The sequence below is a fragment of the Chanodichthys erythropterus genome, chromosome 18 (assembly GCF_024489055.1).
Source record: "Chanodichthys erythropterus isolate Z2021 chromosome 18, ASM2448905v1, whole genome shotgun sequence".
Lineage (NCBI taxonomy): Eukaryota > Metazoa > Chordata > Actinopteri > Cypriniformes > Xenocyprididae > Chanodichthys > Chanodichthys erythropterus.
The window spans coordinates 38,875,760-38,901,788 of NC_090238.1; the positions used below are offsets into that span (position 1 = coordinate 38,875,760).

Here is a 26,029-nt window from a genome sequence, read left to right on the forward strand (position 1 = left end):
AATAAACAATATATTTATTGTTTTGTTTAATATTTTTATTTAATAATAATAAAAATAATAAATTAAATAAATACAAATAAAAAATAAAATAATTTTGAAATAATTCAATATTTTTTATTAATAATAAAAAGATAATTATAATTATTATTTTATAAATCAAAATCACTCCACTAACTCTATTATGATTCATTCTTTTCAAATAAAGCTATTCAAGACATCTGGTGAAAACTCCTGTATTTATTCATATCTCAGTATGTATTGCTCAATATTAAAATATCACGATTTTAACATCGTGCAACACTAGTTGAACTTGACATGCATCTTATTGCAGTGCAACAAATAAAAAGTTCTATAGCATTTCAGTAAAGAGTAGAGCACGGCGCTCGCAACGCCAAGGTCATGGGTTCGATTCCCAGAGAATGCATGAACTGAAAACATGTTTAACTTAAATGCAATGTGAGTTGCTTTGGATACAAGCATTTGCCAAAAGCATAAAAGTAAATGCAATAATAATAACTTTATTTTATAAAGTACCTACTTACACAGAAACTGGAAAACATTTAAAACTAAAATAAACATGCATAATAAGAGAAAAATAAATAAAAGCTATCCTAAAGATATATGTCTTGAACTGAGCTTCTGAATATTAGCAGGTAGTGCATTCTAGAGTTTTGGAGCATGAACAGAAAATCTCCTGTCATCCACAGTGCGAAGATGAGATGCTCATATTCATCATTTGATAAGGACTATTAAATATAAATCAACTATGCAGCATTAGCAAAGTAAGAGATTTGTGCAGCTGTCATTGCATTTGTCAGATAAGTGTGTTTGTGTCTGCTCTTCTAATGCCACTCACTCAGTCTGTTTCATTTCCACTAAAACCTGAAGTAAACAATGTTTAAATGCCTGTAACAGCAGCTCTGTTACTGCTCCTGTAATAGCAGCACGGCGAAGAAAACCAAATCTGCCACTTTTATTTTCCTGAATGGTGTCCAAAATACACCCTGGAGAATCCCAGCGTCTCCACAGCCGTATCAGAGCATCATATTCCCAACCGCACGGAATGAGGGAATTAAAATACACAATGCAGTCAATGAGGAGAGTGTTCACGGAGGACACGGCCCGGGAGAGACTCAGTGATGCTGATGAATGAATGAAGAGACTTTTTCGCATACTATATAGTAGGGAAGTATTTGATTTTGATGTTTACAGCTTTCCGCGGAGACGAGTGTTCTGGGTTCAGGAAGCTGTAAAACTGTCAGTGAGTGAAAGCTGATGACAGGACGAACATCTGCCAAACCTGCAACACGAGCGTCCGTCCTCTCGCTCCGTCTCTGAACAGTATGTTCACTCAGCCGAAGATGTGTGACCGTTACACTATATCTGACCTGTGTGTGTGTTTGTTCTCAGATGCTCTGAAGTGTGCTGGAATCACATGCCCATCGCTGCCCGTCCCCGACTGCCCGTCTGATTCAGTCCTGACCCGCAGTTACACGCCTCCTGCCGGATGTTGCCCGACGGCACCTGCTCAGTGCACGTGTTCCCGGTGCCCGCCTCCCCTGGACTGCAGCGACGGGCACAGAGCAGTGCTGGTTAAAGAGGGCACCGGAGCGCCGGGAAACTGCTGCCACACCTTCACATGCCAAAGAGGTAAAGAGCTGTTTGTATTGAGTGTTTGGAGACACTTTTTGTTGCAGTGACGGCCCAAAACTTCCATATATTAACGCTGAGGTGTGTTTAAAATCAACTTAATTCCATGTTCATCTTAATTTTATTAATGTTTAAAGCAAGTTTTCATGCTAACCAACTACAACCGTCAACAGTGATTTAGTCCGTCTCTGTGTTCTTGCTGTGACTTACGGAGCCCTTAATGAGACATAGTGATGGGAAGAAATGCAAAAGTTTTATGAGAACACATGAGAATGGAAATATAATAAATATGGTGGGAGGAAAAATTATATTTAAATGTTCCTGTTCTTTCGTGATACCCAAGAAACTTTACGTTTGTTAAATAAAGTAAATCAACTGTTGAAGTAAATCACTCCCAAAAATATTGCGTTTCACTGAGTAACTTTGCGTTTACTCACAAAACTTTTGCGTTACCCGGAAAAACTTTGTTTGCTTGCGTAACGTTTGCAAGCTCCAGAAATCTTGCGTTCACTCGCAAAACTCTTGTTCACAGTAACTTTTGCACTTCCCAAAGAAACTTTGTGTTTGCTTTCACTTCACGTTACCCTGCAAAACATTTCCATTCTCTCCCAAAACTTTGCATTTGTTCCCAAAACTTTTACATTTCCCAGAAAGAGTTTGCATTTGTTCCCAAAACTTTTACATTTCCCAGAGAGAGTTTGCATTTGTTCCCAAAACATTTAGGTTTCCTAGAGAAACTTTGCATTTGTTCCCAAAACTTTTACATTTCCCAGAGAGAGTTTGCATTTGTTCCCAAAACTTTTACATTTCCCAGAAAGAGTTTGCATTTGTTCCCAAAACATTTAGGTTTCCTAGAGAAACTTTGCATTTGTTCCCAAAACTTTTACATTTCCCAGAGAGAGTTTGCATTTGTTCCCAAAACATTTAGGTTTCCTAGAGAAACTTTGCATTTGTTCCCAAAAAATGTAGGTTTCCTAGAGAAACTTTGCATTTGTTCCCAAAACTTTTACATTTCCCAGAAAGAGTTTGCATTTGTTCCCAAAACTTTTACATTTCCCAGAGAGAGTTTGCATTTGTTCCCAAAACTTTTACATTTCCCAGAGAGAGTTTGCATTTGTTCCCAAAACTTTTACATTTCCCAGAGAGAGTTTGCATTTGTTCCCAAAACTTTTACATTTCCCAGAAAGAGTTTGCATTTGTTCCCAAAACTTTTACATTTCCCAGAGAGAGTTTGCATTTGTTCCCAAAAATTTTACATTTCCCAGAGAGAGTTTGCATTTGTTCCCAAAACATTTAGGTTTCCTAGAGAAACTTTGCATTTGTTCCCAAAACTTTTACATTTCCCAGAAAGAGTTTACATTTTTGTTCCCAAAACTTTTACATTTCCCAGAAAGAGTTTGCATTTGTTCCCAAAACTTTTACATTTCCCAGAAAGAGTTTGCATTTGTTCCCAAAACTTTTACATTTCCCAGAGAGAGTTTGCATTTGTTCCCAAAACTTTTACATTTCCCAGAAAGAGTTTGCATTTGTTCCCAAAACTTTTACATTTCCCAGAGAGAGTTTGCATTTGTTCCCAAAACTTTTACATTTCCCAGAAAGAGTTTGCATTTGTTCCCAAAACTTTTACATTTCCCAGAGAGAGTTTGCATTTGTTCCCAAAACTTTTACATTTCCCAGAGAGAGTTTGCATTTGTTCCCAAAAATTTTACATTTCCCAGAGAGAGTTTGCATTTGTTCCCAAAACATTTAGGTTTCCTAGAGAAACTTTGCATTTGTTCCCAAAACTTTTACATTTCCCAGAAAGAGTTTACATTTTTGTTCCCAAAACTTTTACATTTCCCAGAGAGAGTTTGCATTTGTTCCCAAAACATTTAGGTTTCCTAGAGAAACTTTGCATTTGTTCCCAAAACTTTTACATTTCCCAGAAAGAGTTTACATTTTTGTTCCCAAAACTTTTACATTTCCCAGAGAGAGTTTGCATTTGTTCCCAAAACTTTTACATTTCCCAGAGAGAGTTTGCATTTGTTCCCAAAACTTTTACATTTCCCAGAGAGAGTTTGCATTTGTTCCCAAAACTTTTACATTTCCCAGAAAGAGTTTGCATTTGTTCCCAAAACTTTTACATTTCCCAGAAAGAGTTTGCATTTTTGTTCCCAAAACTTTTACATTTCCCAGAGAGAGTTTGCATTTGTTCCCAAAACTTTTACATTTCCCAGAAAGAGTTTGCATTTGTTCCCAAAACTTTTACATTTCCCAGAAAGAGTTTGCATTTGTTCCCAAAACTTTTACATTTCCCAGAGAGAGTTTGCATTTGTTCCCAAAACTTTTACATTTCCCAGAAAGAGTTTGCATTTGTTCCCAAAACTTTTACATTTCCCAGAAAGAGTTTGCATTTGTTCCCAAAACTTTTACATTTCCCAGAGAGAGTTTGCATTTGTTCCCAAAACTTTTACATTTCCCAGAGAGAGTTTGCATTTGTTCCCAAAACATTTAGGTTTCCTAGAGAAACTTTGCATTTGTTCCCAAAACTTTTACATTTCCCAGAGAGAGTTTGCATTTGTTCCCAAAACTTTTACATTTCCCAGAAAGAGTTTGCATTTGTTCCCAAAACTTTTACATTTCCCAGAGAGAGTTTGCATTTGTTCCCAAAACTTTTACATTTCCCAGAAAGAGTTTGCATTTGTTCCCAAAACTTTTACATTTCCCAGAGAGAGTTTGCATTTGTTCCCAAAACTTTTACATTTCCCAGAGAGAGTTTGCATTTGTTCCCAAAAATTTTACATTTCCCAGAAAGAGTTTGCATTTGTTCCCAAAACATTTAGGTTTCCTAGAGAAACTTTGCATTTGTTCCCAAAACTTTTACATTTCCCAGAAAGAGTTTACATTTTTGTTCCCAAAACTTTTACATTTCCCAGAGAGAGTTTGCATTTGTTCCCAAAACTTTTACATTTCCCAGAGAGAGTTTGCATTTGTTCCCAAAACTTTTACGTTTCCCAGAGAGAGTTTGCATTTGTTCCCAAAACTTTTACATTTCCCAGAAAGAGTTTGCATTTGTTCCCAAAACTTTTACATTTCCCAGAAAGAGTTTGCATTTTTGTTCCCAAAACTTTTACATTTCCCAGAGAGAGTTTGCATTTGTTCCCAAAACTTTTACATTTCCCAGAAAGAGTTTGCATTTGTTCCCAAAACTTTTACATTTCCCAGAAAGAGTTTGCATTTGTTCCCAAAACTTTTACATTTCCCAGAGAGAGTTTGCATTTGTTCCCAAAACTTTTACATTTCCCAGAAAGAGTTTGCATTTGTTCCCAAAACTTTTACATTTCCCAGAAAGAGTTTGCATTTGTTCCCAAAACTTTTACATTTCCCAGAGAGAGTTTGCATTTGTTCCCAAAACTTTTACATTTCCCAGAAAGAGTTTGCATTTGTTCCCAAAACTTTTACATTTCCCAGAGAGAGTTTGCATTTGTTCCCAAAACTTTTACATTTCCCAGAGAGAGTTTGCATTTGTTCCCAAAACTTTTACATTTCCCAGAAAGAGTTTGCATTTGTTCCCAAAACATTTAGGTTTCCTAGAGAAACTTTGCATTTGTTCCCAAAACTTTTACATTTCCCAGAAAGAGTTTGCATTTTTGTTCCCAAAACTTTTACATTTCCCAGAAAGAGTTTGCATTTTTGTTCCCAAAACTTTTACATTTCCCAGAAAGAGTTTACATTTTTGTTCCCAAAACTTTTACATTTCCCAGAGAGAGTTTGCATTTGTTCCCAAAACATTTAGGTTTCCTAGAGAAACTTTGCATTTGTTCCCAAAACTTTTACATTTCCCAGAAAGAGTTTGCATTTGTTCCCAAAACTTTTACATTTCCCAGAAAGAGTTTGCATTTGTTCCCAAAACTTTTACATTTCCCAGAAAGAGTTTGCATTTGTTCCCAAAACTTTTACATTTCCCAGAGAGAGTTTGCATTTGTTCCCAAAACTTTTACATTTCCCAGAAAGAGTTTGCATTTGTTCCCAAAACATTTAGGTTTCCTAGAGAAACTTTGCATTTGTTCCCAAAACTTTTACATTTCCCAGAAAGAGTTTGCATTTGTTCCCAAAACTTTTACATTTCCCAGAGAGAGTTTGCATTTGTTCCCAAAACTTTTACATTTCCCAGAGAGAGTTTGCATTTGTTCCCAAAACATTTAGGTTTCCTAGAGAAACTTTGCATTTGTTCCCAAAACTTTTACATTTCCCAGAGAGAGTTTGCATTTGTTCCCAAAACTTTTACATTTCCCAGAAAGAGTTTGCATTTGTTCCCAAAACTTTTACATTTCCCAGAGAGAGTTTGCATTTGTTCCCAAAACTTTTACATTTCCCAGAGAGAGTTTGCATTTGTTCCCAAAACTTTTACATTTCCCAGAGAGAGTTTGCATTTGTTCCCAAAACTTTTACATTTCCCAGAAAGAGTTTGCATTTGTTCCCAAAACTTTTACATTTCCCAGAAAGAGTTTACATTTTTGTTCCCAAAACTTTTACATTTCCCAGAAAGAGTTTGCATTTTTGTTCCCAAAACTTTTAGGTTTCCCAGAAAGAGTTTACATTTTTGTTCCTAAAACTTTTACATTTCCCAGAGAGAGTTTGCATTTGTTCCCAAAACTTTTACATTTCCCAGAAAGAGTTTGCATTTTTGTTCCCAAAACTTTTACATTTCCCAGAAAGAGTTTGCATTTTTGTTCCCAAAACTTTTAGGTTTCCTAGAGAAACTTTGCATTTGTTCCCAAAACTTTGTTAGCTTGCAAATCTTGCATTTCTCTCAAAATGTTTGCATTCCCTTGAGAAATTTTGCGTTTCTTCACATAACTTTAACATTTCCCATAGAAACTTGACATAGAAATTTGTTTCCCTGAGAAATTTTTCCTTTACTCACAGAACTTTTACATTTCCCAGAGAAACTTTACTTTAATTCGCAAAACATTTGTGTTCCCAAAAGAAACTTTGTTCACTTGTAAAACTTTACGTTAGCTTGCAAAACTTGCACACAAATTTTGCATTAATTTGCAAAACTTTTCCATTTCCCAGAGAAACATCGCGCTATTTGCAAAACTTTACGTTAGCTTGTAAAACTTTTGCACTCCCTCAAGAAACTTTGTGTTTGCTCGCAACTTTGTTTCCTCGCAAAACTTTTGTGTTTCCCTATTGAAACTATGCGATATAAGTAATATGAGGTCAGAGGAAAAATGTTATATTAATGCTTCTGCTTGTGAATGCAAAGTTCATCAGGAGAAGTTTTGAGAGTGAATTTTTTGAGACAGATTTTTCCTGTCATCTCATATTTTTTTGATCACCATGACCACTTGGGGCTCCGTAGTAATTGTTGGTCACTGTCAGTGAGGACAGGCATGTTATTTGGCACTGGAAACCTGCTGCATCATGGCTGCTTCTAGTTACATGAAACACTGAGGTCCTCTTGTGAGAGCTGGACAGACAGGAAGTGATGAGGTGTGAAAAGGGGGCGGGGTCAGTGAGACAGGGCCTCTGTGTTTACTCTGGTTTAGCGTCAAATATTCCGTTTTACCAACAATCCAAATTCCCGCGTTGGCCTCTTGGCCCGGCGCTAAATGTGTGCTGCCTCCTGGAACTAATGGACTTAAGGAGAAGCGCAGCGGGCGGAGGAAAAACTGCTTATGCATCAGTCAGAAGAACAGAAGGAGAGGTTGATGGGAAGGTTCAATAGGTCACTGATGGGAATGTGTGTGTGTGTCTTGAGTCAGTGTGTGAGAATAAGAGAGATTGTGTTATAATTGGTAACACTTTACAATAAGGTCCCATTTGTAAACGTCTGGAAAATACTGGAAAAGACACAGTAATGCCACGGTGAATGTCCAAAAAGCCCTGATAATAGCACGGTACCATGTCCAAAACCACAGTAGTATCATGTTCTGCTGTAGTATGTCTTTGTGTCTGGGGGACGGTGGCGTTCCTGAGCGCAGGGTTTTATGGGTCTCTAATGAGCCGTACAGAAGCTATTGTTCATGTGCCGAGGGGTCTGGAGACAGTGAGGGTTTCCGGCTCTTACCGGCTCTCCGTACAGGAGCTCTCTTGGCCTCGGCTGCTGCATTTCTTTGACCTCACATGTGTAAGTGTTCGTTTGTGCGTGAGTGAACACCAATTACACGGCTTCACATGCCACGTCTGAGAATTCCACCTCAGCGGAGCTGGCCGGATCGTCGGGATCCTGCGCCCGAGGCTTCGCAAAAGTGCTGAGCTCACTGATATATCGAGCGCAGTTGGGGGGAATGCGTGTGTTTCTTGGTTTTATGTAGATTTAAAACACACCTCATCATTATACAGCAGTTGATTCATTTGTCAACCACAGTGACGTATGAAAGATTCGTGGAAATTCAATTCACTGGTACTCTATTTGATTCCTATCGTCTGTCTGTCTGTCAAATTATACATATATCAAGACAGTCCAAACACACTTGAGTTTGTCTCTCTGTTCTGCAGTTTCTCCCAGGTGTGTTCATGACGGGAAGGAGTTTGCGGAGGGCGAGGTGTATCGTATGGACCCGTGCTGGCTGTGTCAGTGTCGAGGCGGAGTATCGTTCTGTTCCAAAGCCGAATGTGCCAAGCTGGACTGCGAGAACTTCTACGTTCCTGAAGGAGAATGTTGCCCCGTCTGTATAGGTACTGAACATCATCAGTCCAGCTCGAGCTTGATTTGTCACTTCGTTCTGACAGCATGTGCTATCAACTGAACAGAAATGGCTGATTTTTAAGAACAAGTCAGTTCCAGATTCTACTAACTGCTTTGTCAGTTTAACCGTAAACCGTTTTCTTTTTTGTGCATTTTGAGTAAATGTTGTGCGTTTTATTTCCATTATTTCGGTAACACTTTATTTTAAGGGTCCAGAATAATGCATTATTAAGCATTAATTAATGATTAACTTGTTCACTATTAAGCATTAGTTCAGAATGAACACACTAGTAATTAATGATTAACTTTACATTTTAAGGGTCCTGAATTATGCATTAGTTAAGCATAAATAAACTAGTAATTAATGATTAACTCGTTCACTATTAAGCATTAGTTAAGCATAAATAAACTAGTAATTAATGATTAATTCGTTCACAATTATGCATTAGTTAAGCATGGACACAATAGTAATTAATGATTAACTTAACATATAGTAGGGCATATCAGCCATTATTTACAAATTATCAAGCCATATATTATTTTTGTGTAGTGATGTAATTATATTTCTGTGCCATTCTATTAAGTTAACTGAACAATAAGCTAGTGATTGTTTAATTAATGCTGGTTTTCAGTTATAAATTGCTAAAATAGTATAAAGACAATTTGACCCCCAAAGTGAAAATTTTCCTAATAATCAAAAAACTTGAATATCACTCAATAAGTGCCATAATTAATGTGGATTTAGCTTTCACTTTAGAATAGGGGGCCAATTACCTTTATTAGTACAATATTAATGGCAGTTTAGCCTTAATTATTGGCTTATTCTGCTCAATAAACTTGAATATCACTCAATACGTGTCATAATTAATGAGGATTTAGCTTTCACTTTGGGGGTCAAATTGCCTTTATTATATTATTTTAGAAATTTATAACTGAAAACCAGCAGTAATTGAACATAATTACTAGCTTATTTCTCAGTTAATTTAATAGAATGCCACAGAAATATAATTACATCACTACACAAAAATAAAATATGGCTTATTAAGCATAAATGTGTATCTTTCATATAATAATGGCTAATATGCCCTACTATATGTTAAGTTAATCATTAATTACTATTATGTCCATGCTTAACTAATGCATAATTCAGGACACTTAAAATGTAAAGTTAATCATGAATTACTAGCGTGTTCATTCTGAACTAATGCTTAATTGTGAAAAGTTAATCATTAATTAATGCTTAATAATGCATTATTCTGGACCGTTAAAATAAAGTGTTATCATTATTTCATTGAATTGTTTTATGTGCATTTACATTTATGCATTTGGCAGATGCTTTCATCCAAAGCAACATAAATTTCATTTAAGGCATGGATTTTTTTTTACCAGTTTATGCATTCCTTTGAAATCAAACCCACGATCTTGGCATTTTGCCATGAAATTCATCAGCCAACCAACTGATTTTATCATTAGCACTGATTTTAGCACATTTCCTGAAGTTTAAAGAGTAAAGCATGGCGGCAGCAATACAAAGGTCATGGGTTTGATCAAAATGTAAATGTGTAGCGGCGTGAAGTCGCTTTGGAAAAAAGTCTGCCTAATGCATAAATGTAAATAAAAGCTGATGGTTTCATCTTATACCAGTCTCTTATAGTTGATTCCGATTAAAGATAAACTATGATGAGTTACACAAGGAGGAAAAATGTGACGGGTCACCAATACCAGCAGACCAGCGAACACACAAACCGCCTCATATTCAGCAGTGACACTCTTCACACACACTAAAGATCAACAAACACAGGGTTACTGACGGCTAACTGTCCACACGTCACCGCCCGCCAGAGCTTCATCTGTTAACACAACCTGTAGAAGCTCTAGAACGCCTTTCTTCAGCTTTAAGAGCGGCTCAGATTTCAGTCATCTGTGCATTACAGCTGCGACCTTGTGCTCCTAAAGGTTAAAGGTCAAACTCAAAACTGTGACAAACTGTGGTCAACAGATTAAATTTGTGCTCTTGTACTAAAAGTTTCAGTGAGATGAACCAGATTCTCAGTTTACATCTCGCAATTCTGTTTTATTTCCTCATGAATTTTCGAAACCTGACCTGACTGCATGTGCATGCAGAAAAAACAGAATTGCGAGATGCAAACTCAAAATTGCGAGAGAAAAAAAATCATACTGTGCAATTTTAACAAGTCACAATTACCTTTTTATATTTTTATTCCATGGCGGAAATAAGCTTCCATACCTTTGAGATAGAAATATATTCTTGTCTGAAATCAAACTTCACTTCATACAATACAGATCATTTCAAAGCAGCTTTACCGTAATAAATAGGAAAATAACGATGCAAGTATAAGACAAAATCAAATTCTGCAGCTCTAAAAGACTGTCATTATTCAGATCAATTCAGTTTTATGTTGATTCAATTCAGTTCAATAACATATTGAATATATGTCGATGTTGCAAAGATTCATCAGTGATGAAACAAACTCGAATCATGATGTCAAATCAATAATATGGCTAAATATTAGGTGTATTTTAAACCCCAAACGAGGTGGTGAGAAAGAACAATGTTTAATGTTCAGTAATGCAAACGTGTGTTTGTGAACTCTGTAGATGTGGAGCTGCTGTCGGTGGAGAGCACGAAGGCGAGCTGCTGGGTGAATCACAAGCTGCGGGCGCACGAGGAGCAGTGGAAGGAAGACGACTGCACCTTCTGCCAGTGTGTGGACGGACAGCCGCACTGCACCGCCATGGCCTGCAAACAGAGCTGCCAGAACCCCGTCAAGATCCCTGGAGAATGCTGCCCGTTCTGTGAGGGTACGAAGTGCTTACATGTGCATGTTCACGAGGGTTTTCAACATAAACGCTTGTGATTCACACATCGAGTGTGAATAGAGACGTGTCGACGCGTCACTGTTATGCTGAAGATATACGAGCACTGACAGGTGAAGTGAATAACACTGATCATCTCTTCATCACACCACCTGCTATATATTAGGCAGCAAATTTCAGTTTTGTCCTGAAAGTTTATGTGTTAGAAGCAGGAAAAATGGGCAGGCGTAAGGATTTGAGTGAGTTTTGCATGCATAGTCGCCATTGTTGGGCGTGTTACTTTAAAAAAGTAATTAGTTATAGTTACTAGTTACTTCTCACAAATAGTAACGGAGTTAGTAACTGAGTTACATCGTTATAAAAGTAACTAATTACCAGGGAAAGTAACTATTGCGTTACATAAATGTTTTTTTTTTTAAAAATATGTCAAATAACTTGAATGCCCCTAATATTGATCCGACTCGTGACTCATGATCCGCTCTTGCTCACGACAAGAAATTTCTAGGTACTATACTATACGTGTTGGTAGCCATTAAAGAAAACATAGTTTCATGTTTATGTTTAAATAGTCCTATGTTATGTTTTTAATTAATTTACTTGATTATGAAAAGTGAACAGCATGAGTAAGATAGGATGCATCATAAGATGCGCAATATATCTGGAGACATGGAGTGGGTCAGACACGATTTTGACCACTTCAATAAGTTTTGTTTTATAGAAAGCCTTTCTTCAAAGTGAATTTTGTTTTGTAAAATCTTAATTGTTTCATCAACCAATTGCCTGGATTTAATAAATAAGAAGCAAATATAGCAGAAAATATAATCATGGCGCCGGCGCGATCACTTGCGCGTGAACTGGAGCACACCTTACATGCTAGATGAACCGAAACTCAGTGGCTGCTTGCCTCACAGACATGAGAAAAATATCTATAGAAAGTGTGAAATAACAAAATAATTAAAAATGAAGAGAAATAGGCTACTCTGATTATGTAATCTGAATGAAATGTGCATTCTCTCTCGAGGCGCGTCCAGTATATGCGGAGATGATGAGAGTCAGCAATGTCAACTTCATCTTTGCAGCCGACACTGATTCAGAAAACATTCGTTTATTAATAAACCACTAAAATGTCTCCTTGCTGTTTTGGTCACAGCCGGCGGAGGCAGTGTGATGCTTTGGGCAATGTTCTGCTGGGAAACCTTGAGTCCTGCCATCCATGTGGATGTTACTTTGACACGTACCACCTGCCTCAGCATTGATGAGACCATGTACAGCCTTTCATGGAAACGGTATTCCCTGGTGGCTGTGGCTCTTTCAGCAGGACAATGCTCCTGTCACAAAGCAGAAATAGTTCAGCAATGACTTTGAGGTGTCGACTTGGACTCCAAATTCCCCAGATCTCAATCCAATGGAGTATCTGTGGGATGTGCCGAAACAAGTCCGATCCACCTCGCAACTTACAGGACTTGGTGCAGATGCCACTGCACACCTTCAGGGGTCTAGAGGAGTCCATGCCTCGACGGGCTCACAGGGCTGTTTTGGCACCAACTTAATGTTATGCCTGATTGGTGCATATATCTATACAGGTTCAGTTCCTGCTGCAGGCCGAAATCTGTCTCTGTTTAGCGGTAGCTGCAGATATTGCCAGAGGTTTATTGTATCTGGAGCTCTTGAAACACACACAGCCCATTAAAGCTCAAACTGACGTTCCACTGACGTGTGCTCAATAGTGTTGAGCAGCAGGCGTCTGTGGACTACAGAAGCTTTGGCTTTTACTGCTCCGACCAGCCAAATGGAAGCCACCTGCTGTCCTTAATTATACATTATTATTTTCTTGAAGAATAATTAGTCACACCTCTTTACCTCTGTATGTGCCAACATTGATGGCTGCACATGTGGCATCCCAGCGACGAAAAGCGTCTTGTTGAGGTTTGGCGGCCGTGTTCGGTTTGATTTTGAGGTTAGTGATAGAAGAAATCAAAAAAAGCAGTTGCGCAACTTTCAACAATACTCGTTCATCACGGCTGTCAGATGAGGAGGATCGCTGCGCGGTAATTGCGGCTGTGTTTATGTGTAATCGATGCAAACCGGACGCTTCTGTTTGCAGTTAAACTGTAAGGATGCGTTTGCAGCGAACGACCCCCAGAGCGGCTCACATGATGATCTGTGCCAAACAACAGATGAATCTAAAGCTTCACTTCAACACGCAGTTCTTGCAACACGCACCAGTATTTACCAGAAACATCTGAGCAGTTTGCATCACAGTTATAAATCTTAGATGCTCTGGAAGTAGAAAATAGTCAAGTAGTGACTGAATCCCTAATTTATGTTATTGTGGATCTTATAAGTGCATGTTATTCTCAAGATAATTTTATCTAGTGGTGGGTGGTGTAACCAAAATCTTATTTCCCAATATGAGTTGTTTAAATGTCAGTAACGGTTTATATATTTTTGTTGGAAATTCAACTCAGAAATGATTTCTGTATTACGTAACCATGTGGGAATCCCCATTTTTAATAATTCTATTCATCAAAGAATCCTAAAAAAAATGAAGCAAGGTTTCCACAGAAATATAAAGCAGCACAACATTGGTACTAATCAGTGAACAGAAACAAAATCTATTTAACTTTCTCTTCTAGAGCCGTCATATGAGACGGTGAGCCCGCTGCTCTGCCCACCGCTGGAAAACTGCTCTCTCTCTGGGCACGACTGCCCGTTCGGCTTCCAGCAAGATCCCAGCGGCTGTCTGCTGTGCCAGTGTGTCAGCAGTGAGTGCAAAAACACACACACAAACCCATGAGAAATGTGTTGCGTGCAAACCGCTCCAAAATACTCCCAAAGTCTGTGTTTGAGAAAGTGCCAACGGCCCGCAACACAAGCAAACACTTACTCAAGAAATAATGATCTCAGACACAAATCCACCTCACAAATCTGCCCCATGACAGAAATGATTCCGAAGCTTTTTCTCATGTGAATTCAAGTCAGTATCGGGGGTCAGTCGGACGTTTGGCCACCATGGTGCTCATGGGATTGTAAACTGCTCCAAAGAATTACACGTAGTTCTTAGCAAATGTGCAATAGTATTATATTTTTGAAAATAATGTTTGGGGTTTCTACACCACTTGCAGCATCGAAAGGCTTTGCAAAGAGTAAAGTTGACTGTTCACTGATCATCTTTTGTATGTAAATAACTGTTTTCTTTTCAGATGAAACCTGTCCTGATGTGTCCATGTACTGCTCTCTGGAGTGTCCCATGGGTTATGAGAAAGACAACAACGGTTGTGAAGTGTGTGAATGTAGCATATCCGCACCAAAGTGCCGACCCTTGACCTGCAGCAAGACGTGCCCTTATGGATACGTGTAAGTTTATATGTATGCACCCAGCAGAAAGCATCTTGTGGTCTGATTCATAACCAGTATCTTCATCTCAGACCCAAATGCACTGAATTATAAGAAGTATGCTTTATGCATATATTTATAAACGTCACATTGATTTTTAATTAGGTTTAATTGCTGTAATGCTGTAATCGTTTAACACTATATTTATTTGGTATCGGTTACACCTGGCTAGAACTTTAAAATGCAGAGGTAGAAGCAGTGTTTACCTCTGTCAAAGGGTTAAAAGTGACGTCAGGCTTAGAATAATCTTAACCCAGCATTAAACCCAGCTACACTCTGTCTAAATACAAGTGTAAAACATTGTTTAACCCATGGTTAAAACTGATCTCAGGACAGGGTTAAAATAGTGTTATACAGGGTTAAAAATGACCTCATCATGTGGTTAAAATAGTGTTAAGCCAGGTTTAAACACAATGCTAACCTGTCTACATGAAACATTGTTAACCCAACGTTAAAAGTGACCACATCACAGGGTTAAAACAATGTTAACCCAGGGTTAAAAGTGACCTCATCACTGGCTAAAATAATGTTAACCCAGGGTTAAACACAGTACTAACCTCAGTCCGAATATCTGTGTGAAACATTGTTAGCGCAAGGTTAAAAGTGACCGCATCACAGGCTAAAATAACGTTAAACCAGGGATAAATGCAGTGCTATCCTCTGTCTAAATACAAGTGTGAAACGTTATTTAACCCAGCATTAAATATGGTTAAAATAATGTTTGCCCAGGGTTAAATGCAGTGTTATCCTCTAATACAAGTGTGAAATGTTGTTTATCCCAGGGTTAAAAAGATTAAAATAATGTTAACCCAGGGTTATATATAGTGCTATCCTCTTTCTGAATACAAGTGTGAAACATTGTTTAACCCAGGGTTAAAAGTGATTAAAATAATGTTAACCCAGGGTTAAACGCAGTGCTATTCTCTGTCTAAACATAAGTGTGAAACCATTTAATCACTTTTAACCCTGGTTTAATTTTTTTCACACTTTTATTTAGACAGTGGACAACTGCATTTAACCCAGGGGTTAACATTATTTGGATCACTTTTAGCCATCCAAATAATGTTAATCCAGGGTCAACTGCAGTGTTGTCCATTGTCTAAATAAAAGTATGTTTTTTCTAAAACCAGGGTTAAAAGTGATCCAAATAATGATAACCTAGGGTTAAGTGCAGTGCTATCTTCTGTCTAAATACAAGTGTAAAACATTTAACCCAGGGTTAAAAGAAATCCAAATAATGTTAACATAAGGTTAAACGCAGTGCTATCCTCTATGTAAATATAACTGTGAAACATTGTTTAACCCTAGGTTATAAGTGATTCAAATAATTATGATCCGGGGTTAAAAGCAACCTAATCATGGGGTTAAAACAATGTTTACTCAGGGTTAAACAACCTGACCCCCCCATCACCCCCTGTAATCTGTGAACCTGGTCAAACATCTGGGTGCTCTGCTCTCCTCATACTCCGTGTCAACACAACGATCAAATGCACATTGACACAAAAGCGACTGTATGTGAGCGTGAGGTGTGATTCCGCTGGTATCTGAACCACGAGCCCCCAGTGGAGGATGGAGCAGATAGATTTTCACTGGATACCCGGGATTTGAGCTCCCTCAGGGGGGACGGAGGGTTTCCTGGATCATTTCAGAAGAGCCTTTTAGAAGTTTGAGTCCTCTGAGCCCCGTCTCTCCATCTCGCTCTGGAGGAAATCCCTGTTTATAGTGGCTCATGTTGAGATCATCTTCTGCTTTGAGTGAGTTTGTTGCTGGCGGTTATTGCCAGTAAGATAAACAGATGCTACAAAGATCTGGAAACAAACCCAAAGATCATGACCGTTTGAAGAAGATGACCCTCTTCTGTTTCTTAAATATCTGTAGCTGGTTCCATGTTTTCAATATTGTGTTTATAGTTATCATTATTTATAAGGTTTTCATAGCAATTGCATTGTCCAAATTAGGTTTATAATAGTGGTGATCACCACAATTGTGATCACTGTTCACTTTAAATCTAATCACATATTATCAGCAATATGAATAATAAAATAAAAGTATTATTTAAAGTAATCATTGCGATGCAGTATTTGTTTTAAATGAATTTTATGTATGTTTCGGCTATAATTTCATCATGGTGATAACATTTTTCTTGCCATGGTTCTGAAGCACTGAATTATGGTCCATAAGAATGATTAAGAACAGTTCCAGTCCTGCTTGAGTCCTGCGTGTCACAGAGGACGAGCGACTGTTTACATTGACATTTTACACAGTCGAATGAGTCGGACTCCGCACAAAGAGGGTCTTAAATCGTTTCCCCTATTCAATGGAGCTAAAATGTCATTGGATTTGACAGGACGTAAAGGGCCGTCGGTGGGGCCGCTGGAATATGTGTCGAGTCAGCAGTCGTCCCGAGTGAAAACGTTAAAGCTCGGAGGGTCACGGCTGTGTTTGCGTACTGTAGACCTCGACTGCATGCTGTCTCAGCAGCGAACCACTACTGTACTGCTGCCCAGCGAGGGGACGTGTTTGATTCATGAAGAATTACTAATTAATGAGGTTTCATCTTCATTAATGTTTCATCTACCCTCATTAGCAGCCTTGATCAATGGTGGTTTATCAGCTCAGAAGTTAAAGGATTAGTCCACTTTCAAATAAAATGTTCCTGGTAATTTACTCACCCCCATGTCATCCAAGACGTTCATGTCTTTCTTTCTTCAGTGAAAAAGAAATGAAGGTTTTTGATGAAAACATTCCAAGATTTTTCTCCTTATAGTGGACTTCACTGGGGTTCAACGGGTTGAAGGTCCAAATGTCAGTTTCAGTGCAGCTTCAAAGAGCTTTAAACGATACCAGATGAGGAATAAGAGTCTTATCTAGAGAAAAGTACAACTGTACATGCTTTATAAACACAAATTATCGCCTTGCACGTGCTTCTGCCTTCCGTATTCTCCAATAAGCTTACGCTGTATGTCCTACGCCTTTCCTATTCTACTTATGGAAAAAAATGAAACTGCCGCCACGTTCGTTCCGTAAGTTGAAGGCGTAGGACATACAGCGTAAGCTTTTTGAAGAGTACGGAAAGCGGAAGCACGTGCAAGGTGATCATTTGTGTTTATAAAGCATATACAGTTGTATTTTTTTTTTTCGAAAATGGCCGATGGTTTCTCTAGATGAGACTCTTATTCCTCATCTGGTATCGTTTGAAGCTCTTTGAAGCTGCACTGAAACTGTAATTCTGACCTTCAACCCGATGAACCCCAGTGAAGTCCACTATAAGGAGAAAAATCCTGGAATGTTTTCATCAAAAACCTTCATTTCTTTTCGACTGAAGAAAGAAAGACATGAACATCTTGGATGACATGGAGGAGAGTAAATTATCAGGAACATTTTATTTAAAAGTGGACTAATCCTTTAAAGACATTTAACTTCCACATTGTGACTGTGAAACTGGATTCGGTGGGGAATAATGTGGAAGCGGTCTTAGTCTTCATTAATTTTGAAGCAAACTCAATTCAACTGTAAAGCAGCTCTACAGAAGAAATATAAAATGTTTCAGCTTCTTTTTGACATTTAAGCATAAATAAACCTAGTATAAACCTAATATATTAATATTGTCCAGTAGTTCTTGTTAGTGAACTCACACTGGTGGTGCACTACTGAAGGTGCAACATGTTTCTGGTGCTGCTTTTATCTGGACTCGTGAAGCTCATATACAGCAGAATAAAACAGAACCAGATGCCCGTTAGACCCGTTTGAGCATCTGGATCCGGTGTATCGTGCCTCAAAAACAGCAGCTCAGAACGGCGAAACTTTAATGAATGACGACGCTATGAGCATAAAAGTGTCCTGCGTTATTATGAGGTATCGTGAGACATGCTTTCATCTGTCCTTAGAACTTAAAGAGGGTCTGACCTAGAAACAGGAATCAAGAGCTGTGCTTCTGTTGTTAATCACCAGCTCATGACAGGCTGGTTAGTGCTGGTTGGACTGGTGAACCAGTGTAGTCACATAATCTGTTATTGGCAGGATGTTGACGGCGTGTCTTTTCTTTCTGCCCACAGGAGGAACAAACACGGCTGTGAGATGTGCCGCTGTGTCAAGTGTCCGCCATTCACCTGCGACAAACACTGCATCGATGGCTACAGGAAGAGCAAGAAGGGCTGCAGCGTCTGCGAGTGTGAAGGTAAGTGTGTGGAGGAGGAGGAGGTTCACATCAGGGAAAACAAAATCCAAACCCACATGACCCTGTATGAAAAAGTGCTTGCACCCCCCCCGCCGTTAAAACATAACTTAACTGTGGTTTATCGCACCTGAGTTCAGTTCCTCTAGCAACACCCAGGCCTGATTACTGCCACACCTGTTCGCAATCAAGAAATCACTTAAATAGAACCTGCCTGACAAAGTGAAGCAGACCAAAAGATCCTCAAAAGCTACACATCATGTTCAAAGAAATTCAGTAACAAATGAGAAAGAAAGTAATTGAGATCCATCAGTCTGGAAAATGTTATAAAGCCATTTCTAAAGCTTTGGGACTCCAGCAAACCACAGTGAGAGCCATTATCCACAAATGGAGAAAACATGGAACAGTGGTGAACCTTCCCAGGAGTGGCCGGCCGACCAAAATTACCCCAAGAGGTCACAAAAGACCCCACAACAACATCCAAAGAACTGCAGGCCTCACTTGCCTCAGTGAAGGTCAGTGTTCATGACTCCACCATAAGAAAGAGACGGGGCAAAAATGGCCTGCATGGCAGAGATCCAAGACGAAAACTGCTGCTGAGCAAAAAGAACATAAAGCCTCGTCTCAGTTTTGCCAGAAAACATCTTGATGATTCCCAAGACTTTTGGGAAAATACTTTGTGGACTGACGAGACAAAAGTTGAACTTTTGGAAGGTGTGTGTCCCATTACGCCTGGCATAAAAGTAACACAGCATTTCAGAAAAAGAACATCATACCAACAGTAAAATATGATGGTGGTATTGTGATGGTCTGGGGCTGTTTTGTTGCTTCAGGACCTGGGAGACTTGCTGTGATAAATGGAACCATGAATTCTGCTGTCTACCAAAAAATCCTGAAGGACAATGTCTGGCCATCTGTTCGTGACCTCAAGCTGAAGCGAACTTGGGTTCTGCAGCAGGACAATGATCCAAAACACACCAGCAAGTCCACCTCTGAATGGCTGAAGAAAAACAAAAGGAAGACTTTGGAGTGGCCTAGTCAAAGTCCTGACCTCAATCCTATTGAGGCGGTTCATGCTCGAAAACCCTCCAATTTGGCTGAATTACAACAATTCTGCAAAGATGAGTGAGCCAAAATTCCTCCACAGTGCTGTAACAGACTCATTGCAAGTTATCGCAAACATTTGTTCGCAGTTGTTGCTGCTAAGGGTGGCCCAAGCACTTTTTCACACAGGGTCATGTGGGTTTTATTTTGTTTTCCCTCCATAATAAAAACTGCATGTTGTGTTTACTTGTGTTATCTTTGATTCATATTTAAATTTGTTTGATGATCTGAAACATTAAAGTGACAAACATGCAAAAAAATAAAAAATCAGGAGGGGGGCAAGCACTTTTTCACACCACTGTACATCATACACAAGCACACACACACATGTACATCACATCTTTTAAAGGCTGTGAAAGCATATAATTTAAGTGCATTCAGAGCAGTTCTATTAGAGTGATTGATTCTAGTCATTTTCACCTGATGATACTCATGTGCAAGTTTAAAGGACTTGTTCGCAGGTCATGAGTGGTTTGCGGGCAGGTTATTTTAACTGTGTCAACTCAGTTTCATGACTTCATTGTGTTTCTGTGTAAATATAGTGTGTTTGCGGAGTATTTTTTAGTCATCGGCGCTCATGTTCGTCCTGTGTTCAGTCACACGCACGTTGTAAACTCAGAGCAGCTATTTTGAAACATCTGGATCAGTTTTCAGCAAACTGTTTAAATATTTAGAGAGAGATGAAAACTTCACCATCACTAAAACACTCTTAAAGGAAGCAAATAAACACGTGGACGGTGCCTTTGGTTTTTATTGAAGTTGTGTGTGTTGGTTTAACTGGTTCATTCAGTTCAGTTGATCCACAGCATAATTATAAACTCATTATTGGCAAAGTATCAGCCGTTTAGAGGATGTTTTTTCAGGTGGAGACGGGAATGATTATATTCATATTACACTAATACTGTTAGAACTATCATGATGACATATTTCATTGGTCAAGTATTGAGAGTTTTAGTTGTACTGCCTTTAATTTATGCGGATTTACATTTCTTTCTTTTTTTTTTTTAAATTGCATTCATGGTTATCATCATCATCAACTAAAACTAAATCCATAAAAAAACATTTTCATTATTTGAAATAAAATAAAATTTCAGCACATTTCTCATTTTCATTTAGTTTAACTTGATATACTAAAATAACAAAGTACAACTGAAATAAAAATGAATAAAAGCTATATAGACATTTAAAAAAAAAAAAAAATACTAAAACTTAAATGAAATTCAAAATATAAAAATAAATATTATATAATAGTATATCAATGATTGTAAAATAACACTGATTATAGTAGTTTGTTTAACTATAATAGAAAAATCAGATCAGAGTCAATAGTGAGAATAAAAAATAAAGTAAACATTTTCAGGTGCATTACAGTAAAAATCTTATAAGGCTTATATTTTTATTCATAATTTGTTTTCATTTATTTACTGGTTTAATTTACTTTTTTTTATTAAATAGCTTATGGGGTCAAATATATATATGGAAATACAGAAATTAATTCACAGACATGCAGATTTGTGTATGTTCACAGTTAGTGCATTGAATTAAATGATTAACAAAGTTAATATAAAGTGTGACATTTATTTCTAATGATCTTTTCTTTGTTGTGATGATGCTCAGACGCAGACAGGCGTGTTTCCAGCACCACCGTCTCCGTCACAGTTTCCCCCAGCTTCTGTCTGACGGCGGACGGGCGGCGCTTCGAGGAGGGTAACGGTTGGCACGACGGCTGCCGGGACTGTTACTGCCACGCCGGCCGGGAGATGTGTGTGCTGATATCCTGCCCGGTGCCAACCTGCGCCCATCCGGTGCTCCGACCCGAGCAGTGCTGCCCCGGCTGTGAGGGTACGTTCAACACTCGAACCTCTCACGACACGCTTACACACGGATCTGTCGTGGTACACTACCATCATCTACAGACAGAGCATTATGAAATCATTTACTGGTTTGTGATGCAGCTGCTGTCAGATTCAACACAGTCGTCTGTCAGTAAAAGATTCTTTAAACTGTGCCAAGTTTACAAAATAAAATGCTCCGAACAAACATAAAATCCTTAGACACAATCCGGGATGCCATTAAAGGGGTCATGAATTGGGAAATCATCAATTCAATTCATTTCTTTTGATATTTAAGAGGTCATCATACTGTAAGAATATCCTGTAAGCTCCGCCTCCGCAGAAGAAATCAACACCTACTTCATCATTGCAGCGTTAGCCCCGCCCACTGGTGTGTTAGTGAGAGGAGGAGAGAAGAGCGATACAGGACTAAAATAACATTACCTTTCAAAGGATCCTAATGCAGGAATATCGTTATTTATTTTCAACAATGTGAGTCTCAGTTGAGCTTTATTTATTTGTATTTGGTTTATTTCACTGTGGATTCTTTGGTAAATCAATCGCATTTCGGTGCAAACAGACTTTTACGATATGAACTCGACAGTAATGCAACAACATGTCAGTAACTGTGTTCATTCTAATGCCTGATCTGATATTAATGATTCATGTACAGTCAGATGATCTTTGTGTGTCAGTAAATCAAACAGTGACTAAACGACCAACTTCACCTTTTTTCTCTTATTAAAAATGGTGATTAAATTATATATAGAAACCGATCAAAGAACGCTCCCTTTACAATCGCTGGAGCTGTCAATCAAACAGTGCGAGTTTATCAGTGGACTCGCACCAAAACTCACGTTTTATTCAACAAATCTCTTAGTTACATTGAGTTTGAACCATTAGTTATAATGAAAGCATTCGTTAGTGTGCAGAAATTGACGAGATCACTTCTTTCATGATCTCAACAACATGTCTGTGATCGACTACATGTTCATCGCTGCAACCTTTCATGCCACAATCTAAATATAATGCAACACTTTTCAAGATTAGTTAACTGTTAAAAATTGTGTAATAATATTACAATTTAAATTAGCTGTTTTCTATGTGAATATATAGTGAAGTGTAAATTATATCCAGTGATCAAAGCTGAATTTTCAGCATCATTACTCCAGTCTTCAGTGTCACATGATCCTTCAGAAATCATTCTAATATCTCTCCATGTTTTGACGCAGACGAGTCTGGCAGCGGGCAGACGGAAATGGAGATGGTGGTGTGTCGCGCTCCGGACGGCGAACTCTACGTGGAAGGAGAGACGTGGAGTCTGGACGAATGCACGAGCTGCACCTGCAGACAGGGACGTGTGCTCTGCGACGCCGAAGTGTGTCCTCCGCTTCTCTGTCACGCACCCGTCAAGAGCAAAAACAGCTGCTGCTCCGTCTGCCCAGGTACCAGATCACAAACCTCATCACAAACCCTCAAGCATTTGCTACTCTAATGCTGATTATTGCTGCTGCTGCAAGGAAAGATTCTTTCTACTGCTAACAGATACACAGACATGCTGCTGTGAGCCTGTAAGATCTGCTGCTGCTGCATGAAGACACATACATCAGTCCTGTAGCAGGTCTAGGCAGGTGGAGCTGGGGAGGTGGAGGGGTTCAGAGGAAATCTGCTGTAAACGACCAATCAGACTGCGCCCTCTAGAGTTTCATGACTGAACTATATATATATATATATATACAGTCAAACCAAAATGTATTCAGACACCTTGAACATTTCATTGATAAATACAGTTTATTCACTATAGTTTAAAAAACTGTAATAAAATATGACAAGATCTCAGAGTTAAACTGTCAGAAAAAAATTATTAATAAAAAAAATAAAATAAAAAATCTTAATTATGTCAGATAACACTTAAGCAAAACATGGTCAGGTCAAAGTGTATGAATCATTTTTGGTTCCGAATTTGTTATTAATTTTGCTATCCTCACTTACATAAATGAACTATAGTGTCATGGACCCAGTAGTAAAAATATATCAAAAATGTCAATAATGCCAAATAATTTTTGGTTTTTATGATTTAATAAATTATTAGTAAGTGTTTTATTATGATTTGTTTTATTTAAAATTATTTATTTTATTTTTTTACATTTTTATAATTTAATTATTAGTGTTTTAATTTGATTGTTCTTATTTTTACATATTTTATGCTTTTTATTTTGTAGTGTTTTATTTTGATTGTTTTTAAAGTTATTTATTTAAAATTATTAAATTTTACATTCTTATGTTAATATTTTTATATTTTTAAATATGTATTAATTTTACATTTATATATAATTATTTATTTTATTTTTAAATAAATTTTTAGTGCTTAATGTTTATTAGTTTTTATTTTTTAATTATTTTTAAACGTAACATTTTTAACATTTAAGTGTTATATTTTGCTTTGTTTCCAATTTTATTTGGACATGTTTCATGATTTAATTTTTAATTTAATTTAAGTGTTTAAGGAACACACAATATGTAATAAAAAGAAGTTCATTCAAGTTAATATTTCAGTAATTTTATGACACATTCACACGTTCTTATGATTTAATAAAATGTTAGTGTTTTATTTTAAATGATTTATTTTACATTCTTATGATCTTAATCATTTTTAGAAAGTGTTTTATTTTGATTGTTTAAATAAAAATAGAATAGAAAACTCATATAGTTTGCAGGTAATAAAGCTTGAATAATAAAATGTAAAGTCGTAAAAGTCACAGGTTAATTGCGGTCCGTCTCATGAACATGTGCTTGTTCAGACACAGAGTCGAGTTACTCTCAATAAAGCAGCTGGGGCGAAGCGAACCTCAGGGCCCGAAACACATGTGTCCGCTGGCCGTCACGCACGTCTCATTTAAAGGCTCGAACCTGCGGACACGTGTGGTCACTGCAGTGAATCATGGTCATGTTCTGTGTTTCTGCCCGCAGAGGACAAACTCGAGCCGCTCCTGCCCGTCAACAGCAGCCGACAGGAATACTGCGTCTCCAGCAACGGAGAGATCCTCCTGGCCGGGGATTCGTGGAAGTCCAACGCCTGCACCAGCTGCACCTGCCGGGACGGGAGCGTCCGGTGTTTCTCGCAGCAGTGTCCGGCTGCCGGCTGCAGGGTTCCTGTCCTGCGTAAGGGCCAGTGCTGCCCACAGTGCCTGGGTACGAGTGTCCACCACCCCCAAACCACATCCACCCTCGTGATCACTGCATTACACTGAGTGACTCTCAAACTTTATTTTAAAATTATTTATTTATTTTACGTTTTTTACATTTATTTTATTTTCAACTATTTTATTTGGATTTTTTTTTCTAATTTAGCATTTTATATATACACATATATATATATATATATGTTTTTTATTTTTTTTTAGCATTTTATTCCCTTGTATTATTTAATTTTACATTTTTATAATTTAGTTTTAAGTAAGTGGTTTTTTTTATTGCTTTTATTTTAAATTTATTTATTTATTTTAGGCTTAATTTTTTGTGTTATTTCATTTTTAGCGCTTAATTTTCTAGTATTATTTATGAAAATATTTTTATGATAAGTGTTTTTTATTTCGGTTACATTTCTTTCAAGTTTATTTATTCACTTTCATTTTAAATTTTTGTATTAAATACAATTTTTATTAAGTGGTTTATTTTGATTGTTTTCATTTTAAAATTATTTATTATTTTTTTTACTTAATTTTTAGTAAGTGTTTTTGGATTGCCTTTACTTAAAAAAATGTTTATTTATTTTTATTTAATTTAATTATTTTTTATTTAATTAAGTGTTTTATTTAGATTTAATTTTATTTAGGTTTAATTTGATTTTTTATTTTATTATTTTTTTTATTTTATTAATTTATTTTATTTTATGATTTTAAAGTTTTATTAATTTTTAGTAAGTGCATTATTTGATTGCTTTTCTTTTTAAATAGTTTTTCTATTTTTATTTTACATAAAATTCTTAGTGTTTTATTTTATTATGTTTTATTGTTTGGTTTGATTTATTTTGATTACTTTTTTTTGTTTATTTATTTATTATTTCAATATTAAATACAATTTTTAGTAAGTGTTTTTTATAGTTTTGATTGCTTTCATTTTTAAAATTATTCATTATGACTTTAATTATTTTTTGTAAGTGTTTTTGAATTGCCTTTATTTAAAAATGATTTAATTTCATTTACATTCTTTATGATTTAATTAATTTTTAGTATGTGTTTTATTTGATTGATTTACTTTTAACATTTATTTTCATTTTACATTAAATTCTTAGTGTTTCATTTTATTTATTTTTTTAATTTAATTTAAGTGTTTTATTTTGATTTTTTTTTATTTTAA

General features: G+C 37.1%; 1 protein-coding gene across 1 annotated transcript in view; it reads left to right on the plus strand.

The window, feature by feature from the left end:
• The window catches only part of LOC137006433 (cysteine-rich motor neuron 1 protein-like), a 51,761-nt gene that overhangs the window by 19,105 nt on the left and 6,627 nt on the right, over positions 1–26,029 (plus strand). Inside the window, exons 4-12 of the mRNA XM_067367196.1 lie at positions 1,411–1,650; positions 8,137–8,316; positions 10,946–11,149; positions 13,801–13,929; positions 14,368–14,521; positions 18,616–18,737; positions 21,456–21,680; positions 22,903–23,115; positions 24,641–24,862. Of these exons, the coding sequence (XP_067223297.1) occupies positions 1,411–1,650; positions 8,137–8,316; positions 10,946–11,149; positions 13,801–13,929; positions 14,368–14,521; positions 18,616–18,737; positions 21,456–21,680; positions 22,903–23,115; positions 24,641–24,862 (1,689 nt within the window). The remainder of the gene's footprint in view (positions 1–1,410; positions 1,651–8,136; positions 8,317–10,945; positions 11,150–13,800; positions 13,930–14,367; positions 14,522–18,615; positions 18,738–21,455; positions 21,681–22,902; positions 23,116–24,640; positions 24,863–26,029) is intronic.